Source organism: Danaus plexippus, chromosome 15, assembly GCF_018135715.1.
Source record: "Danaus plexippus chromosome 15, MEX_DaPlex, whole genome shotgun sequence".
Taxonomy (NCBI): Eukaryota; Metazoa; Arthropoda; class Insecta; order Lepidoptera; family Nymphalidae; genus Danaus; species Danaus plexippus.
Window position 1 is genome coordinate 1,552,764 of NC_083547.1, and position 19,923 is coordinate 1,572,686.

Here is a 19,923-nt window from a genome sequence, read left to right on the forward strand (position 1 = left end):
GCCATTATAAACTGTGACGTTCTATTATAAGTAAAAAAAGAGTTGTGCTCATTAAAATGTGGAAGATCCATTTGAATCGTTTAGTGTGGGCGCTAAAGTATAAAATAAAAGTTCACGAAGACAAAAATCGACTAGGACTGGCACGTGGTCTCTACACTCGGGGTAAATAGCGATATGGAGATACGGAGCAGTTTGTACCCTGCCCCCTGCAAAAGGCTTCGTTAGCTTCAGTCGAACGCTGGCTGTGGCCGCGAGCGGATGTTTCAACGCAAGCAGAATTCCGATACTTGCTGAGGAACTTTAGATTACGTCACGTTGAATTTAAAGTGAGTTTCAAGTGGTATGGTGCTTCGATGATTTTGTTAAAATGGTGCAACGTAAAGATAAACGTCTCATAAAACTGGGCGCCACTTTCTTTTGGGTGCTTACCTGTATTCATGGTAAGTTGTGTTTGTTATAAGGGTCAAATTGGACGCAGAGGGTTCGTGAAATGTTATGGTACAATACCTTTAACAGTAACGTTTTGTTTGTTAAGTGATATTGTCCCCTTTTAAAGGTTGCCTCTTTAAAGGACGTTTAAATTTATCTTGATAATATTTTTATTATCTGTCTTAAAATTTGATAACAATTGTGACGTGTTGTAATTATTATATTCTGAATTAAAAATATGACGCCATTATTTTTATTTCACTGCTTTAAGTGACACTTTTATTAAAAAATAACAAAAGGATGATTACGATGTAACATTTTAGACGTCGCTGTTATACATAAAAATCAAAAGGTCCTAAAATAACTGTTTGACCTGATTATTATTATATATATTTAAAGCGAACACTTTTGTCATAAAATAGTAACTTTATAATTCTTTAGAAAAATATGCTGTTTTTTTTTTTAATTTCTTAAAAATTAATTGTAAAATCAGGCGGTTCGGTTAATGCACTTTTTGTATGTTCAGGCTTTTTCAATATTTATCGCTAACATAAATTTCAATCAAGTCGCTATGAAATAATAAAGTGAGTTTCTCTAAGGTGTTTTCGTTAATCACTTTGCGATAGCGCTTCGTAAATGATTGATGACCAATAAAGTGGATTTTGGGTATTTCTATTATATTACTGAGGCTATAATCAGTATCGAGACATTCAGAGCTTAATCAAATTCTAACTACAAACTTTTGTTGATCTTTAATTGTTTTCTTATTGTCTTAAAATTCGTGAGTAAAGGAATAGGAATAGTGTGAATTCAATTTTGGATTATCTCGTTTTAATTTCCAGCTTCTTTTATCGTGATACGGATAGTTTTGATAAAAAATTGAAAGCTTTAGGATAGGTCGATACAAAACAACTTGGTGGAGAATTATAATTTTTAATTTTTGGCTCGTAAGACAATTTTTATTTTTGAATTAAAATTGTCTCAAAAGTTTACTATATTTTGACTTCAGTAGAACATAGTCGTAAAATTTAACTAATGATCATACTGAATACATAAATAAATAAATAGAAAATAATAAACATTACTGAGATTTATATTTTATACGTATAAAATATTTTTATTAATTAAAATGAGATTACTGCATTCATTAAAGTAATAATGCATTAAAAATGTACCATAAAATGTATTAAGAAGAAACACTCGTTAAATACTAAGGTTTGAAATAACATGAAAATAAATTCCGAAAGATTAATCTGAATATAACAATATGTTTAATGTTTACATTTTCTCATTAAAAACGTTTTTAATTTATAAACATTAGTATAACGTTGACCTCATAATACTTTTGGAATTTCAAGATTCATTTTAAATTGGCCTTATAGCGGCAGTGTGTCTTTTGTTGCTGTGATTTATGAGACACATAAAATTCCGTGAGCTTATAACATAATTATCATTAAAATTTTATGTTCTATACCACGAATAAATGTGACCTATTTTAATCATCGAACAAATTGACTGTTTAATTGAATAGAATAGCACTTTACAGCAGATTGAACTTTGCAAGTTGTTGAATGTCATATTATATGGTATAGAAATCTAAAATATTGAAAGCTGAACACGTAATTACCATTAACGAGACATATTTTAAAGTTGTCTTCATTACATTTATAAAATGAAAACTATATATTTTTTATATAAAATTTAAGTAAAATAACAGTCTCATTTTACGATGACATAAAGATGCTTTAAATTGAAAAACACAAAATTATATATTTAATATTCATTGTTATTTGTTACCCATAACCGTTATAACTATGTGCCCTTTTGTTATTTGTACTACGGTTATTTTTATTTACAATGACATGTAACTTTTCATACTTGTAAATTTTAAGACTGAAACATTATATGTTATTTCTGACGATAAAGCAGAAGCTAAATGTCCCTTTTCCCCAAACCTCAAGTTTGTGACAACAAACAGTTTCAAAACACGAACAATAGATAACAAAGCGGCCCTTATTATAAATGTGTGACGCGTCTAAAGTTTCTTCTATATTTATATTTCTATCAAGGCTGGTTCTGAGTATCTTAGAATGTTACGCAATCATACGTTTCGAATTTTAATATACTAATGTGTCGTTCGTACCAAGAAATGAGTTGAGTGAAAACAAATTTTATTAAATTACCTAAAAGCTTGATGCTCTCCATATTTTAATGAGTTCCACCTCGGCACATTTATTTTGTGTTTTATTAGAAATTTTACATTTTTGTCCAAATGGCTTTTTATTTCTCTCTTTCTTTGATCAAAAGTATGTAATTTTTAATATAAGGCATTGAGTTGATAAAACATCGTAACCAATAACAAAAAATACTTTCACATTTTCGATACTATAATTTTATAAATTGAAACTGAATTTACAAGACTTGATTTATTTCAATTCACATTTCAATATTATTGTTATTATTTAAACATGAATAATGAATTATTATAAAATAATAACTTGTTTTTTCTAAAATATATGTAAATATTTTCACGCATAGTTAAAGCTCCAAATGTACATAGCAATTAGGTTTTCAGTTTCCACAAAGTTTATGTTTATTGTATTATTTTTTTTGACAAAAACGGGGTAATTGCCACTTTATTGTCGTCATAATTTAGCCTTTCGCAAACGAATTATAAAAGCCATTTAGGGTAGCAGTTAGTACCCCAATGTGTTTACAATGTAGTGTAAGCAGAAAAATTATGACCACAAAAACATTGTTAGCCAATATACAATACTTACTGTTATATTTTAGAAAAAATATGCTTTCACCAATATTTTTCACATGATTCGTTTGTATTTTAAGTTTATATTATTTGATAAAAAATTCATTTCTTAATTTCAAGTTACTTAGACAAGTTAAGATGACCAGCTGAGTGTCAAGACTTTATTCAATAAAAAGAAGTCTGAAAAACCACATGGTATTGTTTTTAATCAATTGTCAAAATTAAAAATTATTTTTAATTATTTTTAATATAAATTTAAACATGATGATAAATATATATGTGTATGTAAGTAAGTCTCTATTGTTCCAATACAAAAAAAAAACGCAACTTTAGAAATTTAAATTTTATAATAATAATCTTAGCTACGATCTGAAGACATCGTTTTCGTGAAAGTTTTAATGTATTCTTCATCTCGATAAAGACAGTATATAACTCTTTGCTCTTGGGGCATCTGATACAGTGTTTACATTTATGCAGACTAGTTAATTTGAAAACAAACCCACAGGGACTGATTTGTAATTAATCTGTGTAGAACTGAAGAGGTAATTACTTTGTTGGTGCACCATTGTTACTTCCAACGGGACTATTATGATATTATATAACTAGAATTTGTTCAGTTATCTGTCTAAATATATATTAAATAAAATTTAGTTTATAAAAAAATAAAAACTATAAATTGTTATAATACGTTCCGTAGAATAAAACGTTCCGTAGAAAGCAATGCGAATGGTGCAATATATCCGTGGGTGAGTTCTGAACAAACTTACACATTATCTAACGCCGGTCACTAAGTATCAAGAAGGTAACGTACTTACAAATTTGTGTTAGACAAGAGCCTCTCTCCGTGAGTGCATAATTGAGTATACGCACGCTTGAACTGTGAAGAGTCGTTAGAGTGGTTGAGGCTAAAATGTCTAATCAGTTCTCCTCAGGCTTCAATCCTTTGGAGGTCGTTTTCAGTATGATGAGGTAAGACAAGGTATTTTGTGTAATGCTTGTGAATATGCCTTTTGAACTTGAACATTTCTAAGCAAATATAAAACAAGTTGATTGCTTAAAATAATACTAATCGTAAACCTTAATTGAAAGCAAAAACAGTTTTAATAAAATATAATTAAGATACACAATATGATTTACCATAAAAATATATAGTATCAATGTTATGCAATAGCCAAAGACTATGTCACGGATGTTAGCTTCTACCTCTCGATTTACTATAATTTTAAATAATTCATCTATGTACAAATATAAACATACTTGGTTTTGCTTAGGTTACAGAACTAATGAATGAAGAAAAAGAAAATTGAATAAAATTACTTAGTTGTTGCGTGTGTTTGTGCGTCTATAAGTGTGTTTTTTACAATAATGTTGAAGCTTTCTGGTCGTAATATTATTAAGAAATATATTTGATTACAGATTCCAATCAAATCTTAGAGTGCCTTCATTTAAAATCATTTTAAATTTGTATAAGGATATGTGGTACATTCTCTAATAAATTTATTATATAAAACCGGAGCTAAATAATCCTAATATTTTTTAGCTAATAGATGCTTACGATTGAAAATACTTTGTTTTTTATTAACTTATTTGCAATGAGATCTACCAATTGAATTTGTATAGGCGTTTGATGTATTTTTGCAAGCAACAGTACATATTTTAATCTAATATGTATGTAGAAAATCAAATTCTATGAGGTAAGCATTTTTGAGTACGGTCCGTATCAGCAACATTACTAATATAATTCTAGCCAAATGACATCGGCACTTATCGGACCATATAGTAATCACGCTAAAAGCTGCTGAACACTCGGCTATAACGCTTGCTCCATTACCCATGGCCGCAGCCAATATAATGATAGGTTAAATAACCAGACGCTAATATCAATCAAGAAAACTATCATAAATGTTAAGATATATTTATTATAATGACAGAGAAAATCAAAAGGACGATTATTAGGTTTTCGTATTTTATCTCTCTCATCAGAAATAACATATTGTTAATATTATTTAAACTAAAACTCAGAAAAAAGTTACACTTTGTATCCAGTTTAATAGTAAAAAATGTTTTATAAATGGACGAAAAAGTAAATTCTGACACGTATTACGCCCTAATCAGCGAGCAGAATTTTATACTCGGTAACATTTTTTTCAATAAAATTTTCATTACCCTTGAAATACATTAAGCTTTATGTTTTCTTAAACGGCTTTGAAAAAATAATGAAGTAATTGCATATATTTTCCTAGGACGATTAATTTAATAGTGCGAAGAAGGTTGATAATCCCGTACCTGATGACAGACGGTAAACGGTCTTCCCATAACACCCGACCGATTAACTGAACCCGATATGTTTGTTTGGGTTCGGTCCGGAAGAAGGCCTGACGTCCGGCGCACGAGCTGATATCGCTTTATAAATCAAGTTTATCGAGTAATGTTTTCATTTTATATATTATTTATTTTATGAGGAGTCATTTGGCAGTGAACGATTTTTTTTATCTTTTTTATGTCCTGTCATGGCAATAATGTTCAATCAAATCAAAACGGATTATATGTTAAGATCTTAAATTTTTTTTATTTTTTTTTTTAACATTATTTGTAGACTGATTTTAATAATTATTTTTATAACCCAGAAGGGTATAAGCGCAGGATTTATCTTGAAATACTCATTTCGTTAGCATTATCTATAATTATCTTATTTTTATTATTAAAAAAATAATTTCAAAAACACTTTTTTTGTCGTTACTTCCTTTTCTTTCCTGATGGGGTAAGCAGAACTAATAGAGATCATGTTTCAATAGTATGTGTGAATTTCAATGTTAAAATAAATGAATCCATTATAGAATAAGGGTCATTTCTTACATTATAATATTGAGAATTTAGTTTTGTTCAACCAAATTAAATTCCAAGTTATTTTTTCCTTTTACATAGATATTAAAAAAGTTTTCTCACCTTATATACTATTTTTCTAAAAGGAGGGACTAAGATACAAAGCACTTAAAAGTAAAAAAACCTGACTAAATAATCAACCAACTAAAACGGTAGAAACGGGATTAAATAGAATTAGCCGCCTTGTTGGTTGTTTTGCTCTCTTTTACGTAACTTTTCCTTATGTAACCCTCTTATGTTACTACTTCTATCTCCATTTCACATCTCTACTTCTAAATTTATTAAATTCCCTTATCTTAACCACTGCGACTAGTTTTCTCGGATTTATAATACAGTAGTAAATAATCATGATAATTACATATTATAAGTGTGACATAATAGCTTGAATTTCTAAGCGGGTGAACAAATCCCTTGCGATAGTTCACGAGCTATCGCTTTACATTGCGTGTGTTTATAACCTGTTATAAATTACAAGTATTAGAGATTTGGTCGACACATGAAAGGTGTTATTTATTCGCATGAACGGCTTATCCATTTATTTTAAAGCGGAATAGATGTGTACAGCTCGGAGCTTAAATCTAGGTAACGAATATAATTTTAGACAATGGCAGCGGTATTTGAGTAATTCTGAATTTATGAATTCCTTTCGTGGAATATTATTATCTATAATATATATGAAATATATTTTATAGTAGAAATAGTCAGAATTTATTTTTGTTTGTCTCTATACACTCCTGGACTTTTGCTCCTGGACTTTCCTGGAATTTTGCTCTTTTGCGGAATTGAAAAATGTAGAAAGCATGTTAAAATTATAGATATGTTAACCAACCTACAGCGACAGCTAAGCTCACGAACACATGTCTTTTTACAAAATACTACGATGACGCGGACGTCGTGATTTCTCGGGAATTATATGGATTATTTAGACTTTGTTTATGATTTTCAGTTTATTCCTAAGTGTAAAAGGTTCCTAAAAGCTTAAATAAAACTTTTAATTTTTATTATTCTTATAAAAAACAAATGAAAAATTAATAAAAAAAACACAGTCTTAAATACATCTATATTATAAGTGTAACAGAAAATGAATTTTATTTATTAATAAAAAAAATTCATTTGAAAATCAATTTCATGTCATTGTATTAAAAAATGTTATTAAAAAAAACTACTGATTCTTGCTTTGAAGCAGATTAATTTAAAATTAATTGTGATTCAGGACGTGCCGAATGTCCGTTTGGAACGGGAGTGTTCTCACTAGCAGGCTCTTGTCATCGGTCGAATAAGTCTCTCAAAAATCTTTGTAAAATTTATTAATATAAATTCTGTAGTTAAATCAGTTTTGACTGAATTGAGAGCATACGCTTTAAAGTTTCAGTTGTTTTCTACCAACGTATTTTCTATACTTCAAATTCGAAGGATTTTGTAACTACAGTCCTAGTCGGACAATGTTTGTTATAATTATTTTATTCAACAGAAATGTTCTTTGAAACAGATGCTATTATTATATGAACAATATCATACATTTCCGTTAGTTTAGTTAGTTAGTTAGTTAAATTATGTATTTTATTGCACCTCTTTATTAAACTATATAATCATGACTTCTTTAAATTTTTTTTCTTAACTTTCCTTCCCCTGAGGATGTATTGCGATTAATATATATATTCTTATGATCTAAAAATATTTAATTTTTTTTTTTGCGATCGATGTTTAATTTGCAGAGTAGGAATATAAAAGCCTGGTAATCTGTTGCGTTGTAAAACTACAGATGTGTTTTAAATGATGACCTATTTTTAACTCTAATGAGAAAGAAAATAATATGAGCATGAACCAAATTCCTGTTTCCACTTTGTTTCTTACAAAGAACAATTAGCTTAATCTGAAAATGGTATAAGAATACTAGTATTCTCTAGACTTTAGCGATTCATTCTCGTATTTCTTCATTTTAATAATACATTTGCCTAAGGTTCAACTTTAGATGAATTTTTTATCCTCTTTTTCTTTGTTTTTATTCAAAGTACGTAAATTTATAATAAATCTGGCCTATCCAACAAAAAAAAAAATATTTTTGAGTCATAGGGTCGGCCCAATGTGGATTTTTTCTTATTGGGTCGTTAGTAATTTTTTGCTCTGTATTTATTACCATTCTATAAGCACACAAATGACAAAGGTAAATATTAATTAATTTTACTTAATATGGATTTTTACATTAAAACAGAATTGCTTTGTAAATTCGAACCCGTATTTCTCTACAAATAATTAATCTAATCAGAAGACTACTTTGAATTCATAATAGAAATGGAATATGGTTTTAAAAATCACCACATCATATAATAAAAGTCCAAAAAGCAATTCCGCAAGGTACCAACAATCTGTTTGCAAAGGACTAAACGTGTCGTCGTATTTATAATGAGCTGGGTGGTCAAACAAAAGGTACCGCTTATGGGTTTTTATGTTCTGCTAATGACCACTGCCTACGTCCCCGCTGACTTCACTAAATGGCAGGAAACCTAAAAAAAATCGTTAACTTATTTATATGTAAATTGGCGACCGTATTAAACAATTACAGCTGTACACATTACGATGGTCTTTTGAAAACAATTTTAAGTGAAAGAAATAACAATTTATTAGCATTTTTATATATATCATAATATCATAAAAGTTATTCCAATATAAAAAAATAAACTGTTATTTGGCTTGTACAAACATTGGTGTGAAACAAGATATTTTACTTTGTATTACAGCTAGGTCTTAACTTATGACGAAGGATAATTCGCTACCAATTTTGTTTGTTATTTAAAATGAGAAACTGAAGTGTATATGATATCTGAGAGTAATGCTATGAATGTCTGGAATCTGATCTCCAGGTCGTACACTTCACTGAAAAATATAATATAAAGTAGAACCTCTAATAATAAAAAAAAGGGAACAACTCCGTTCCATACGGTACTTTTTGTGCGATGCACGAACGAATAAAGCTATTATTATTTGTTGAATTTTTTATTCAAACACATTTTTCGATTATGTTTTTTTTTTTGTCTGTAGAAGTTAATAACTAACAATTAAATAATTTCTTTTAAAAAATACAGTAGTTTAAAACTTTAATTACCTAAAGACTGTATTGGTATTTTTTTAATAAATTCTTCTCTATTTAAAAAAAACACAATCATGTACAACTTGTTATTGATTACATGTTCAATTTAATGAATAAAGGAAATAAATTAAATTTGTCCTATCTTGCTATTTAACGTCTACTTACATTTGAAATATATTTTTTATTACATATTTTGTAACTTTAACATGTCTTTAGTAAAACTAAATACAGGTAAATTTAACATATATATATAGTATTTAAACTGACAATATGAACAATGGTATCCTAATTACACTTATATTTACTCTATTATGGATAATATTTTTCTAATTGCGTATCTTACTTTTCCTATTTTAAATTATAGGAGCGCAGTCAAAAAGGGACGATAAGGGGTTTTTAAGTCCCTTTCTCTGAAAGCTCAGGAACATACAATAAATCATATCTTTTAAACGATAAAGGATGAAACGTTCCTCCTATCCAATTCTACTTTTTCTAATTATTTGCATTTTCTGTTATTTTTAATATATTTTTTAATCTGGAGGAATTGAGTGAAAAGTTTAAATGACCACTCAATATTAACTCAAGAAATGTATATCTAGAGTCTTGAAGATAATTACAAAATTAAAATTAAGTACAGAGTTATTGAAGAACTTACTGATGCCAGTGCACTTAAATGATTAAGATCTTAATTGGGCTAGACACAGTTTTTATGTTGTATATTAATGTATTTCGAATCCATCAAAATTAATATACTGAACTACCCGATATCTTGTATTTACGTACTGCGTGTTGATATAAGAGGAAATCTTTTTTTTACCAAGAATGATAGACAAAATCTCTTTGATATAAAATAAGTTTACAGTATAAAAAAGTTCCAATGTCACATTTCTTAGCATACTGATTTATTATAAAACTTTTGAGACGAATCTAAAAAGGGACTGTAATTTTTAATCTGCGTATAAATTTAAGACGATCACATACAAAGGGGCTATGACAAAATTTCAAATCAAATCTTTAAATTCATCTGATAATAACCCTATATTTATTATAAAATTTAATAATGTTCCACTCTGTTATCATAATAATGGCATAATTATACAAATCATTAAGAGAAATGCAGCTCATTGGATTCATTACGTAAATTAAATTGAATCCTAAAGTTATCATCATCTCAAATGTTAAATCACATTAGATATTATCGTCACAAATAAGTTTGAAGTCTCTTGATCTGGTACGAAGATTTTAAGGAAAAATATTTTTTAATAGCTTAAACTCTGAAAATAGAGACCCGCATACAGTATTAAGCTTGGGTACATTAAAATGAGTTTCGTGATAATGGCCATATAAATATAAGACCCTATACTGAAATGATGTTTTGTAAAGCGTCCGGCATGCGATATAACAAATAACAGAGTTTCCGCATTCTTAAAATAAAATGATATACAGAATGGTAAATATGCTTTCTGTTTCAATCAAGAATCTTATACACACTAACATATGAAGGTAAATATATAAATAAATAAGATGAGGAAGTTCCCTTGAGTTATTGTTCATTTATAAATAATTTTTCAGATATGGTTATACTATTAATATGTTCCCTATAAGGTAAACTCAACCCGAACTATACATACTCGGCATTGGACCGTCCTTATATGAAATTAACTGACGTTATGTTGATACGTAAATATTTATGAGATCCTGATTTATCCTTCACTATTCACATAATATATTAACATCTAGTCCCGGTTTCTTCCACGCATAATCTCGGATCTTATTTATAAATAACAATTACGCTTTTAAGATTACATATCCAAAATACGTATAGCATAGCCTTTTTAAAAAGAATTTTCATTTTATTTCATTAATATTATAACAGTTATATAAGTTGAAGGTTAAAATAATTTCGTAAAATTTAATACTTAATGAGTTAACATTTTACGATAATCCAATACTTAAAAGGTACTTTATACAAATGAATATTTTAGTTATTATTCAACTAAACGCTAAAAGACTCTATGAGAAGTCATTTAAAAGTATTATTAAATTCGAACAATTGAAAATCAACGTTCATAGAGCTCTGTAACTCAAACGGAATGGGCATTAGGTGCAGGCTAGCATTAAAGGACGTTATGAAAATAAATCCTAATAGCCAGTTTGTTAGAGTACGGTTTTGTACAAGTTATTTGAAAGAGATCTACTTCATATTTTCTTATAATTTTATTTTTCATATAACTCTCTGACGGCATTAAGTGAAACAGAAAAAAATTACGATTTAAAAAGTAAGTATGCAATATAAATGTATCCGAGGCTTAAGGTTATAAGGCTTATTGGTAATAAAAATTCTTATAATAATAAAATAGAAGAAAAGTTGTAAGTTTTGTGAAAAAATTTAACGTTTTAATATAATTTAAGAAAATAGACGTAAGTAGCACTTATTCTTAAATTCTTACGACATTAAGCTAGTTTCGCAGCAAACCATAATATTATCTTTGCTGGGTTTATGCCAACCTACCTGGTAGTCGTAAGTGTTATAGCTCTTTGAATAATGGATGAAGCACTGATAAATACTGAAGCCACTCTAGTACGATTTATTTAAATATAATCATGCAAATATGCTTTACTCACAGTCCTATTTCTTAATTAATATGAAATTAATTTAAGCTTTTATATATTCGCAAACGTTCGAAAAAAAATACATTGGATATTGAAAGTATTCTTCAATATTAAAAGTATGTCATAAATTACTCCTTAAACATATCATACTCTTAGAAAAGAACAACAAGAACAAACATTAAAGAATTCCAACAGTCCCAACAGTACCAACATACAAATATACTGTTTTCTGTACTGTATCGTATAGACAACTTCTTATCACTGGTTTTAGCGTTTATAGCGAACAAGTTTCCCTAACTTAGTTTAGTATTCCGTTAACGTAAGCTGAAATACATAAGGTCGAGGTCTCAGAAATTGTTGCTGCCGGCGTTCGGGCATATATTGAGATAAGAAGAAAATGCTTACAGAGTAAACAGCTAATCGAGTACTCAAACAAAGTCGTAAAAGTTAATAATATTTTGAATTATTTAACTCCTTAATACTTTAACAATATATTATTATATAATTTATAAAAAAATTATAATTCAATTCTATACAAATTTAAACATTTCAATGAAAGCTATTTATCAAGATAATACCAAAATTACATATTAGTACTTACTATACATTTGTATTGTATTTATTAAAGGTAATTTGTAAGGAACGAAATCATTCAGGACGTTTTTATTTCAAAAATAAAGATAATTGTATGATATAACTTTTACATTTGGTGAATCTCAATAATAAACTAAAAGGTTATTTAAGTAATCATAAAGAAACACGAAGCCAACGGTGATAAATGAAATGCTTCTGTGACAACTTAAATGTATATAATGGATTCGAGGATTGACAGGATAGATCGACAAATCCGATATCAAAGTTCAATAACTCATTTGACATGGAATAAGTTGAGGGATATTGTGTTTATGGCATAAATGTGACACAAAAAAATTGTTATATTATATAATGGTACATACCATACTTATATAATAAACTTGGGACGTTATGAAGTTCATCTTAATGTGTTATATCAATGTGTATAAATTATCGAATATTTTATTTTATTTCTGCATTCAAACGATTACATTGTATTCATTGCGCTTAAGTAATATCGAATAACTCAAAGTGTTAATACTCAGAAAGTTTTATCGGAAGAGCAATAAACGTGGGTTATGAATTAATAATACCTGGGCAAGCTATCAATGTTACCTTTGATTGAAGATTGATTTTTGTAAGTTAACAAACCAATAACTTAGAATAAAAACTAAAATGATAATTTTATCACTCTCCATATATTTGAAATTAAACAAATTTCACAAACATCTATTTGTTTATAGTATTCACGTTTCCTATTTACATTGAATTCCTTACTCACGTAGACTGGTACGGGAAAGATTTTTAGATGAAAACTAAAACAAAGCATATTATACTCATTCCGGCTGTTTCGTTTAATCAGACGTACCTCTTTTACGAGCAATCACATTTAATTTGAATTTTGATAGCTACATTAATATAGAAGGGTTTTGGTAGAAAGCCGAAAAAGCGTTAAAGATAACAAAACACGAGTTTTAATGTCGCACTGCGAATGGACACGTCCGGCTTGTTTCCCGGTATTAACGCCTCGACGGTCCTAGTTCCACGGTTCACAACTAGAACCTTTGGCTAAAAAGCAAATGGTTTCGCATTTTTCCACTGTACTATTTTTGGCGTTTGTGACTTTATGTTCCTTCCTTTATGATTTGAACGTTTGAACATTAAAACATTGCTTTCATATTATATAGTCGTTTTAACAATTGCAACATAAAAAAACAGTATACAAGTTTTCATAGTTTGGTAAATTATATAGTAATCAGAAAAAAATATATTTAACAGACATCATAGATTATTATTAATAACAATATATCACGCCCTATACTATAATATTTATTGTTCTAAGTCAGTCGTATTTTTGCCTAAAGCTTTTTTGTTCCCTGAAAGATATACTAATGCAGCAACCCTGTGTATATACATATAAGCCTGGGCTCACATATGGAAAAATAACAGGCACTGACACTGGCAAATAGGGACAGTTTTAAAATGGCTAACACCTACTTCCAAGACCCCCGTTTACTATTACTCTACCTACGAAGTGGTCTTAAACTAATCCCAGTAGTGTTTAGTCCACACGAACAGATAATTACAATTTCAAAAAATTTTAATTACAAATATAGGAATAAAATATTTAAGAAATTCACTGTCATTTTTTTATTAGAGACGTTTTCAAACAGAAACTAAATTGTATTTTATTAATGACAAATATGCGTCACTACGAAACATCTTTATGGGAGCGCAATTCCATCCCCATCATGGGGGAAGGCATTTGTTATTTTCTTCCAAATAATGTTTCTTTTATCATACACCTCATATTTTCTTATAAGGATAATCATTTTACTACAAATATACAGTGAAATGACAAACGTGTTTATTTTAAGAGGAACTTTTCTTTTGCTGAAACTATGAATTTTTTAACTTAGTGGCTAGTTTTTCGGAATTGTTTGAATTCTACGGATTTTCATAAAATTCAATTACATTATTTATTTAATTATATTAAGCTAGTCTTTACCCAAAAAATCAAATCTTATTTTTTGTGAAATATTTTTTAAATCAGATGAGTATTTTTAAATGATTACATTCATGCAATCTAAAATTGCTGCTAAACTTAAAAAAGAATAGGATTCCTTAGTCTTACCTAAAAACATGTTAGATTTATTATAGCGTGTACAAAATAAGGTATATTTGCATATCGTACCAATGAAAACAAAACACAATGCGGCTGTTTAACATCACATAAAGTAAGCGTCAGATAGTGATGAATTACTCTCTTGTATCGATTGTCGATTAAACAGTGTTGTCCGGTTTTATTCGATTCTGTTCTAAACACATTTTTGACTGTTTTTTTTTGTCGACGAATGTTCACGATGAAGAAATAGAACAAAAGAATCCATAAAACAAACTACTACAATACGTTTGAATGTTTAAATAGCTACAAATGTTAGAAAATAAAAGCTGTTTGCTTGTAATAACCTTTTTATTTGTAAAACCGTTGAAAATAATTCCAGTAACATTTCATGCTAGAAACTATAAACTCTAAACCCTGACAAAGTAACAATAAAAATATACAAATTAAAAATGTAAAAATAGAGTCATTATAATCAAGCTAAGCATGCAATGTGAAGTCAAATGAAAACTCATAGTAATCCTATTTCCCAGACCTCTTGACTGTAATTAAAGAAATTAAATTCTCTGTAAATAAGAATACATCCCTCCGCAAACACTTTCGCAGATGTTTCTACACACCAAATTACATTCGTATTAAAACTCTCCATGTTTCAACGTTTCATGCCGCAATAACGCTTTTCATTACATTATTTTATTTACAAGTCAGCTTCTTGCTTTTCAAAAGCTTTGAATGGCGTGAGAAACACAATACTGTTGCCATATATTTCAAGAATTGTGGATAATTATAAAGGCTTCATTATAACTTGTGAACTCTGTCCTAGTTATTTCATATGCTTTATTATTTTTAAGAATCCCAGTGGTGACATTTATATGACATACATATTTGGAACATGATGGTATTTACTGCTCTTTATATAAATGTATCTTGATATAAATGATTTTAACAATAGCAAATCTTATATTTGTAAATCTAGTACTTAATGTAGTAACAGAAATTCATGCATGAAACATGTACAGCGAAAGCATTTTCGTCGCCTAGTCACAAAATCGCTCAAAGTCTTCGACTTGAGATACAGAAAAAAATTATTTGTCTCTCACAACACGTCCAAATTGTCGCCCTGCCAACGAGAAGTATGTTCAGCGTTAGTATGACGTGTACGTAATTACTTAGCGACGTATCGTACAGTCATGCCTTGTCATTTTCGCTAACACTGCCACCTAGTCAGTTAAGGGTGGAATAAAACGTTCCAAATTTAAGATTAGACCCTTTAGGACATCACTTTTAAATATAGTGTGTTACATTTAGTGCTTTGTTCCGCACTTTATTTATTCGTAACTTATTTACTCTTTAGGAATAATAACCGATAATATTCAAGTTAATAACGACCAACCATTCATGTTTACTGTAAAATACTTAATGAGGTTGTAGTAATATGTCAAATAAATAATTTAATAGACCTTTTGTTAGCCTACTATCACGGCATTTTATTAAAGCTTCCATTATTATTACAAAATAGTTATTGTTAATTTCGTTATAAGTAGTAAAAAAAAAATAAGTTCATTTTGTTATAAAGTTATTTATAATATTTTGAAAAATACAAGTTTGAATTTTGCTTGTGTTTACATATAAAGAGCGTTATATGATGTATCTGAGTTTCGATAATATTTTTAAGACAATTTCCTATCATTCAACAAAAAATCTCCTGTAGAAATTTTAATTTTTTGAATATATGCGTATACGCGTATGCTCTTTATCTTAGTTACATATTATCCAGGAAACAAATTATACAAAAATGGTAGGTTAATTACACAGAGATGTCATGATTTAAGTTATAAAAAAGGCCATTATTATGGCTTGAAATTGTACCACCCAGCACATCATTTTAGCCATTTGTAGCCCTATCAGCCGAATCTATGGTGTAAAAGGTATTTTCGGTGGCATGTTGACACCATTGACCGCACCTCTATTACAATACGTGATGTTACATATTGTAGAAACCCCAACTACAGTACACATTAATATTGATATGCCAATGTTAATATTAAAATCATTTATAATATATGCTATTTTACACATTAAATTATACCTAAATATTTTTTTTAACATAATCATATCGAGTGAAATATCAAATTAAAGTCAATCCATTAGAACTCGTGTCGAGATCACGATAGCGCTTCAACTTTTACTTAGTAAAGTACTTGTCATTGATGACAGCTGTTGAAATCCCGACTGGTGGATATCAATCGATACATCAAATGGTATAAAACTTATTTACCCAGTTGTAACTGAGACTCTTATTTTATAAGCTTTCAATTGCTATATAAATTTGAGACCTAATCATTTTGATATGTGAATTTATATAGTTTAATTTTATTATTAATAAAAGAAAAATACACTCAAAAACTACAATTCATCGTCAAAATGAACGCTTCAAGCCACTTTTAATCTGACTGCAGTGTATTCATATACATATATATATATTTTTTTGGCAGTCACCAATTTTTTTATTTAAAAATTATTGTGTGGACATTGTATACTGCACAATGGTTTGAAACGTTGAAAAAATATAATTTCAAAATGCCGTACATTCGTTAAAATATTATGTTTTATTATAATAACATTGTAGTATATAAATATGTATTAAATTATAATGTCAATTGTATTGTGATTTAGCAAATAATACTCTAATGTAATTTATTTATCCATTTTTATGTCATTCGATATATAATAAAAAATGAAAAACCATTTAATTTTATTTCATGATTGATGTTGCGAATCAGAACGGACACTGTAATCGTATTTAGAAGACAGACGTTTGACATTACTAATCTGTACACTACAAAGAGGTCTCTAAATTGGTTTAGGGATGGAAATGAGAGCAAAATATATTAGAATTATTATAAACGTCTTTTCTGCGTTATGTAAATCAAAAGTTATTAGTAGTATTAGTATTTTTTTTTTGTCAGAAATGTCATGAATCACAAGCAACAAAATATTAATGAGCTTATCTTGTAGTAGATAATTTTGAATTTGTCATTATTATTTTTAAAATTGACCAAAGATACCGTCAGTAAAAAAATTAATTGCCACAAGTAAAACTTTACATGTATGTAAATTAATATGTCTTTGTTCTTGGGTATTAGCTATGTAATATATTTTTAATTATGTAAGTTTAAAGGCTGAAATTACTAGAGAAATTCATTTGTTTATTTCTTAACATTCTTTTTATAATTGAGAATCACTATACTGTCATTTTGTAAAAAATACTAAGGTAAAACTATCTGCTTTGACGTGTGTTTATGATTAATAATTTATATAAAGAAAAGAATATAGGAATTTTTCATTTCCATTTTTAAACATGACTATGATTATTTTCATTGCTATTAAGGTGACGAATAATTTATTATAAAATATTAAATCATACGTAACACTGCAATATGTCAGACATTATTATTATATAAATCGAAAAATCATATGAACTGGTAGTATTACTATTGGTTTGAAAAGTTTTGTTTTATTGATCAGACGAGAAAATTTACATATTAGATAAAAGATAAAATATTCACAAGATGGTTTAGCCACGTCATGGATCCCATTAAAAGTTTTCGATAGAGATGAAAAATGAAAATAATTGTATGTTCTGAAATGCGATCTCACAAAAACTTACAATGCACCTGACTTGCTTAAAATATAATTGAGAACATATTAACGTTTATTAATATCAGATTATTGAGAACAAGAAAAGCGGGACTGAAAACTTACCATTACCTTCTACTTGTAGAAATTATCACATGTAAAACATGACGCTTGCTAAACAAAGACGAGTTAAATAGTATGATTCCTGTAAAAAATGAGGTATAAAATTATTTATTATATACGAACGTAAAAACGAGGATAGTTATTTAATAGAACGGAAGTAAAAATCTTTTTATAATTTGAAAACGCTAAAAAGATTTTTTTTTTTAATGTTACTGTGTTATCGTAGCAATTACATTTTTTGTATGATAACAAGCTGAAGATTATAATTAATTTTAGAGTGACCTTTTAGCAGTGGTAGAGTAATTAATTGTCATTTGTATAGCTTTAAATAAAGTAAATAATATAATATAAAAAAATAATCTTCCAAGTCAACTAAACGCCGTCTCATTTGCAATCAAAAAAATAAGACAAGTAGAAGATGTAAAAACAACTCGACTAGCTTTTATAATGTCATGACTTAAATCATGCCATTGCATTTTAGTATTCTGGAAAAGTATTCTTTATTCATTTTTATTCATTTTACAAAGCGATTGTTTCTAGCGATGAAGTTTTTAAATTAACTGATGTGTTTATAGTTGACTCGCAGTAATTATGATCTTGTATAGAAGTTATTAAACCAGGCAAGTTCGAATTTGAAACCTTATGAGACTTATTAATATTCAAGATAGAATTAAATACAAAATTTATAAAAACTATGAATATAATTCAAAAATATAAAAAAAAATTCTTTTATTCAGTATAATTACTTGTCAAGAACTTTGACAGATACGAATGAGTGGTATTAATTTGATTGACTTGTGTTCAGGACAGCAATAATATTACATATTTTCCATTGTAATATGAGATACAAGGAGTAACTGTTTAAATTATTACCTTCACAAAGGAATTGCATTCATACCCTGTTATAGCTTTGTCACTGAATCAACTGACATATTAATTTGATTTAAAGATTCAAAAGCTCCTGTCATTGGTATATTTTAATGTAATTTATATGCTTTATATCTGAAATGAATCAAATAGAATTACAGTACCCAAAAGAAAACTATGTTTAAATTTATTTACGAGATGAAGAGTTAGTCTTTACGTTTCTGAATTAGATAATTAGTTAATAACTGCTGATATAAACAGAAATCTCCAATAAAGTTTTAAATAAGAAAATAGCAGCAAAAACCCAAAAACATAACATAGAATGTTAAGTAAGTGTAAGAGTTATTTCAACTATAAATTATAATTTAGCATGTTTTGTTTTAAACTTTAGGTTTTCAGTCGTAATTTTCGTGTTATATAATAAAGGCACTCATTGCTTCAAAGCACTGACTACTTTATTGACATCCATGTCGTTTAAGTGAAAAGATTTAACAAGTAATAGAGAATCAATAGTATTAAATTCCAAAGGAGAAATCGTACTTTGAGCTGCTAGTAATATTTTTTTTCTTCATATCTTTGACGTTTTCAGTAACTGCATATTCAATGTAAAAAGAATACTTAAAATCGATTTTTAAATTAAAAGTTATTTGATGGCATTATACTTAAGAGATATTTTCTAAAAAGCTCTTTTTTAAGCTGTGTTATTGTAATAATGTAAATATATATATATATTCTCAAGTCCAAATTTTTAGGGGCCTAATAGTAAGCATTTCAGTAAAAAAATATGTCCGCATTGTATATATGTATGTATGTATGTATGGT

At 28.1% G+C, this 19,923-nt stretch overlaps 1 protein-coding gene across 1 annotated transcript in view; it reads left to right on the forward strand.

Annotated features, from left to right (window-relative positions):
• The first annotated feature begins 244 nt into the window (after window positions 1-244).
• The window catches only part of LOC116766445 (uncharacterized), a 40,436-nt gene continuing 20,757 nt past the window's right edge, over window positions 245-19,923 (forward strand). Inside the window, exon 1 of the mRNA XM_061522969.1 lies at window positions 245-440. Coding sequence (XP_061378953.1) covers window positions 368-440 — 73 coding nt within the window. The 5' untranslated portion in view covers window positions 245-367. The remainder of the gene's footprint in view (window positions 441-19,923) is intronic.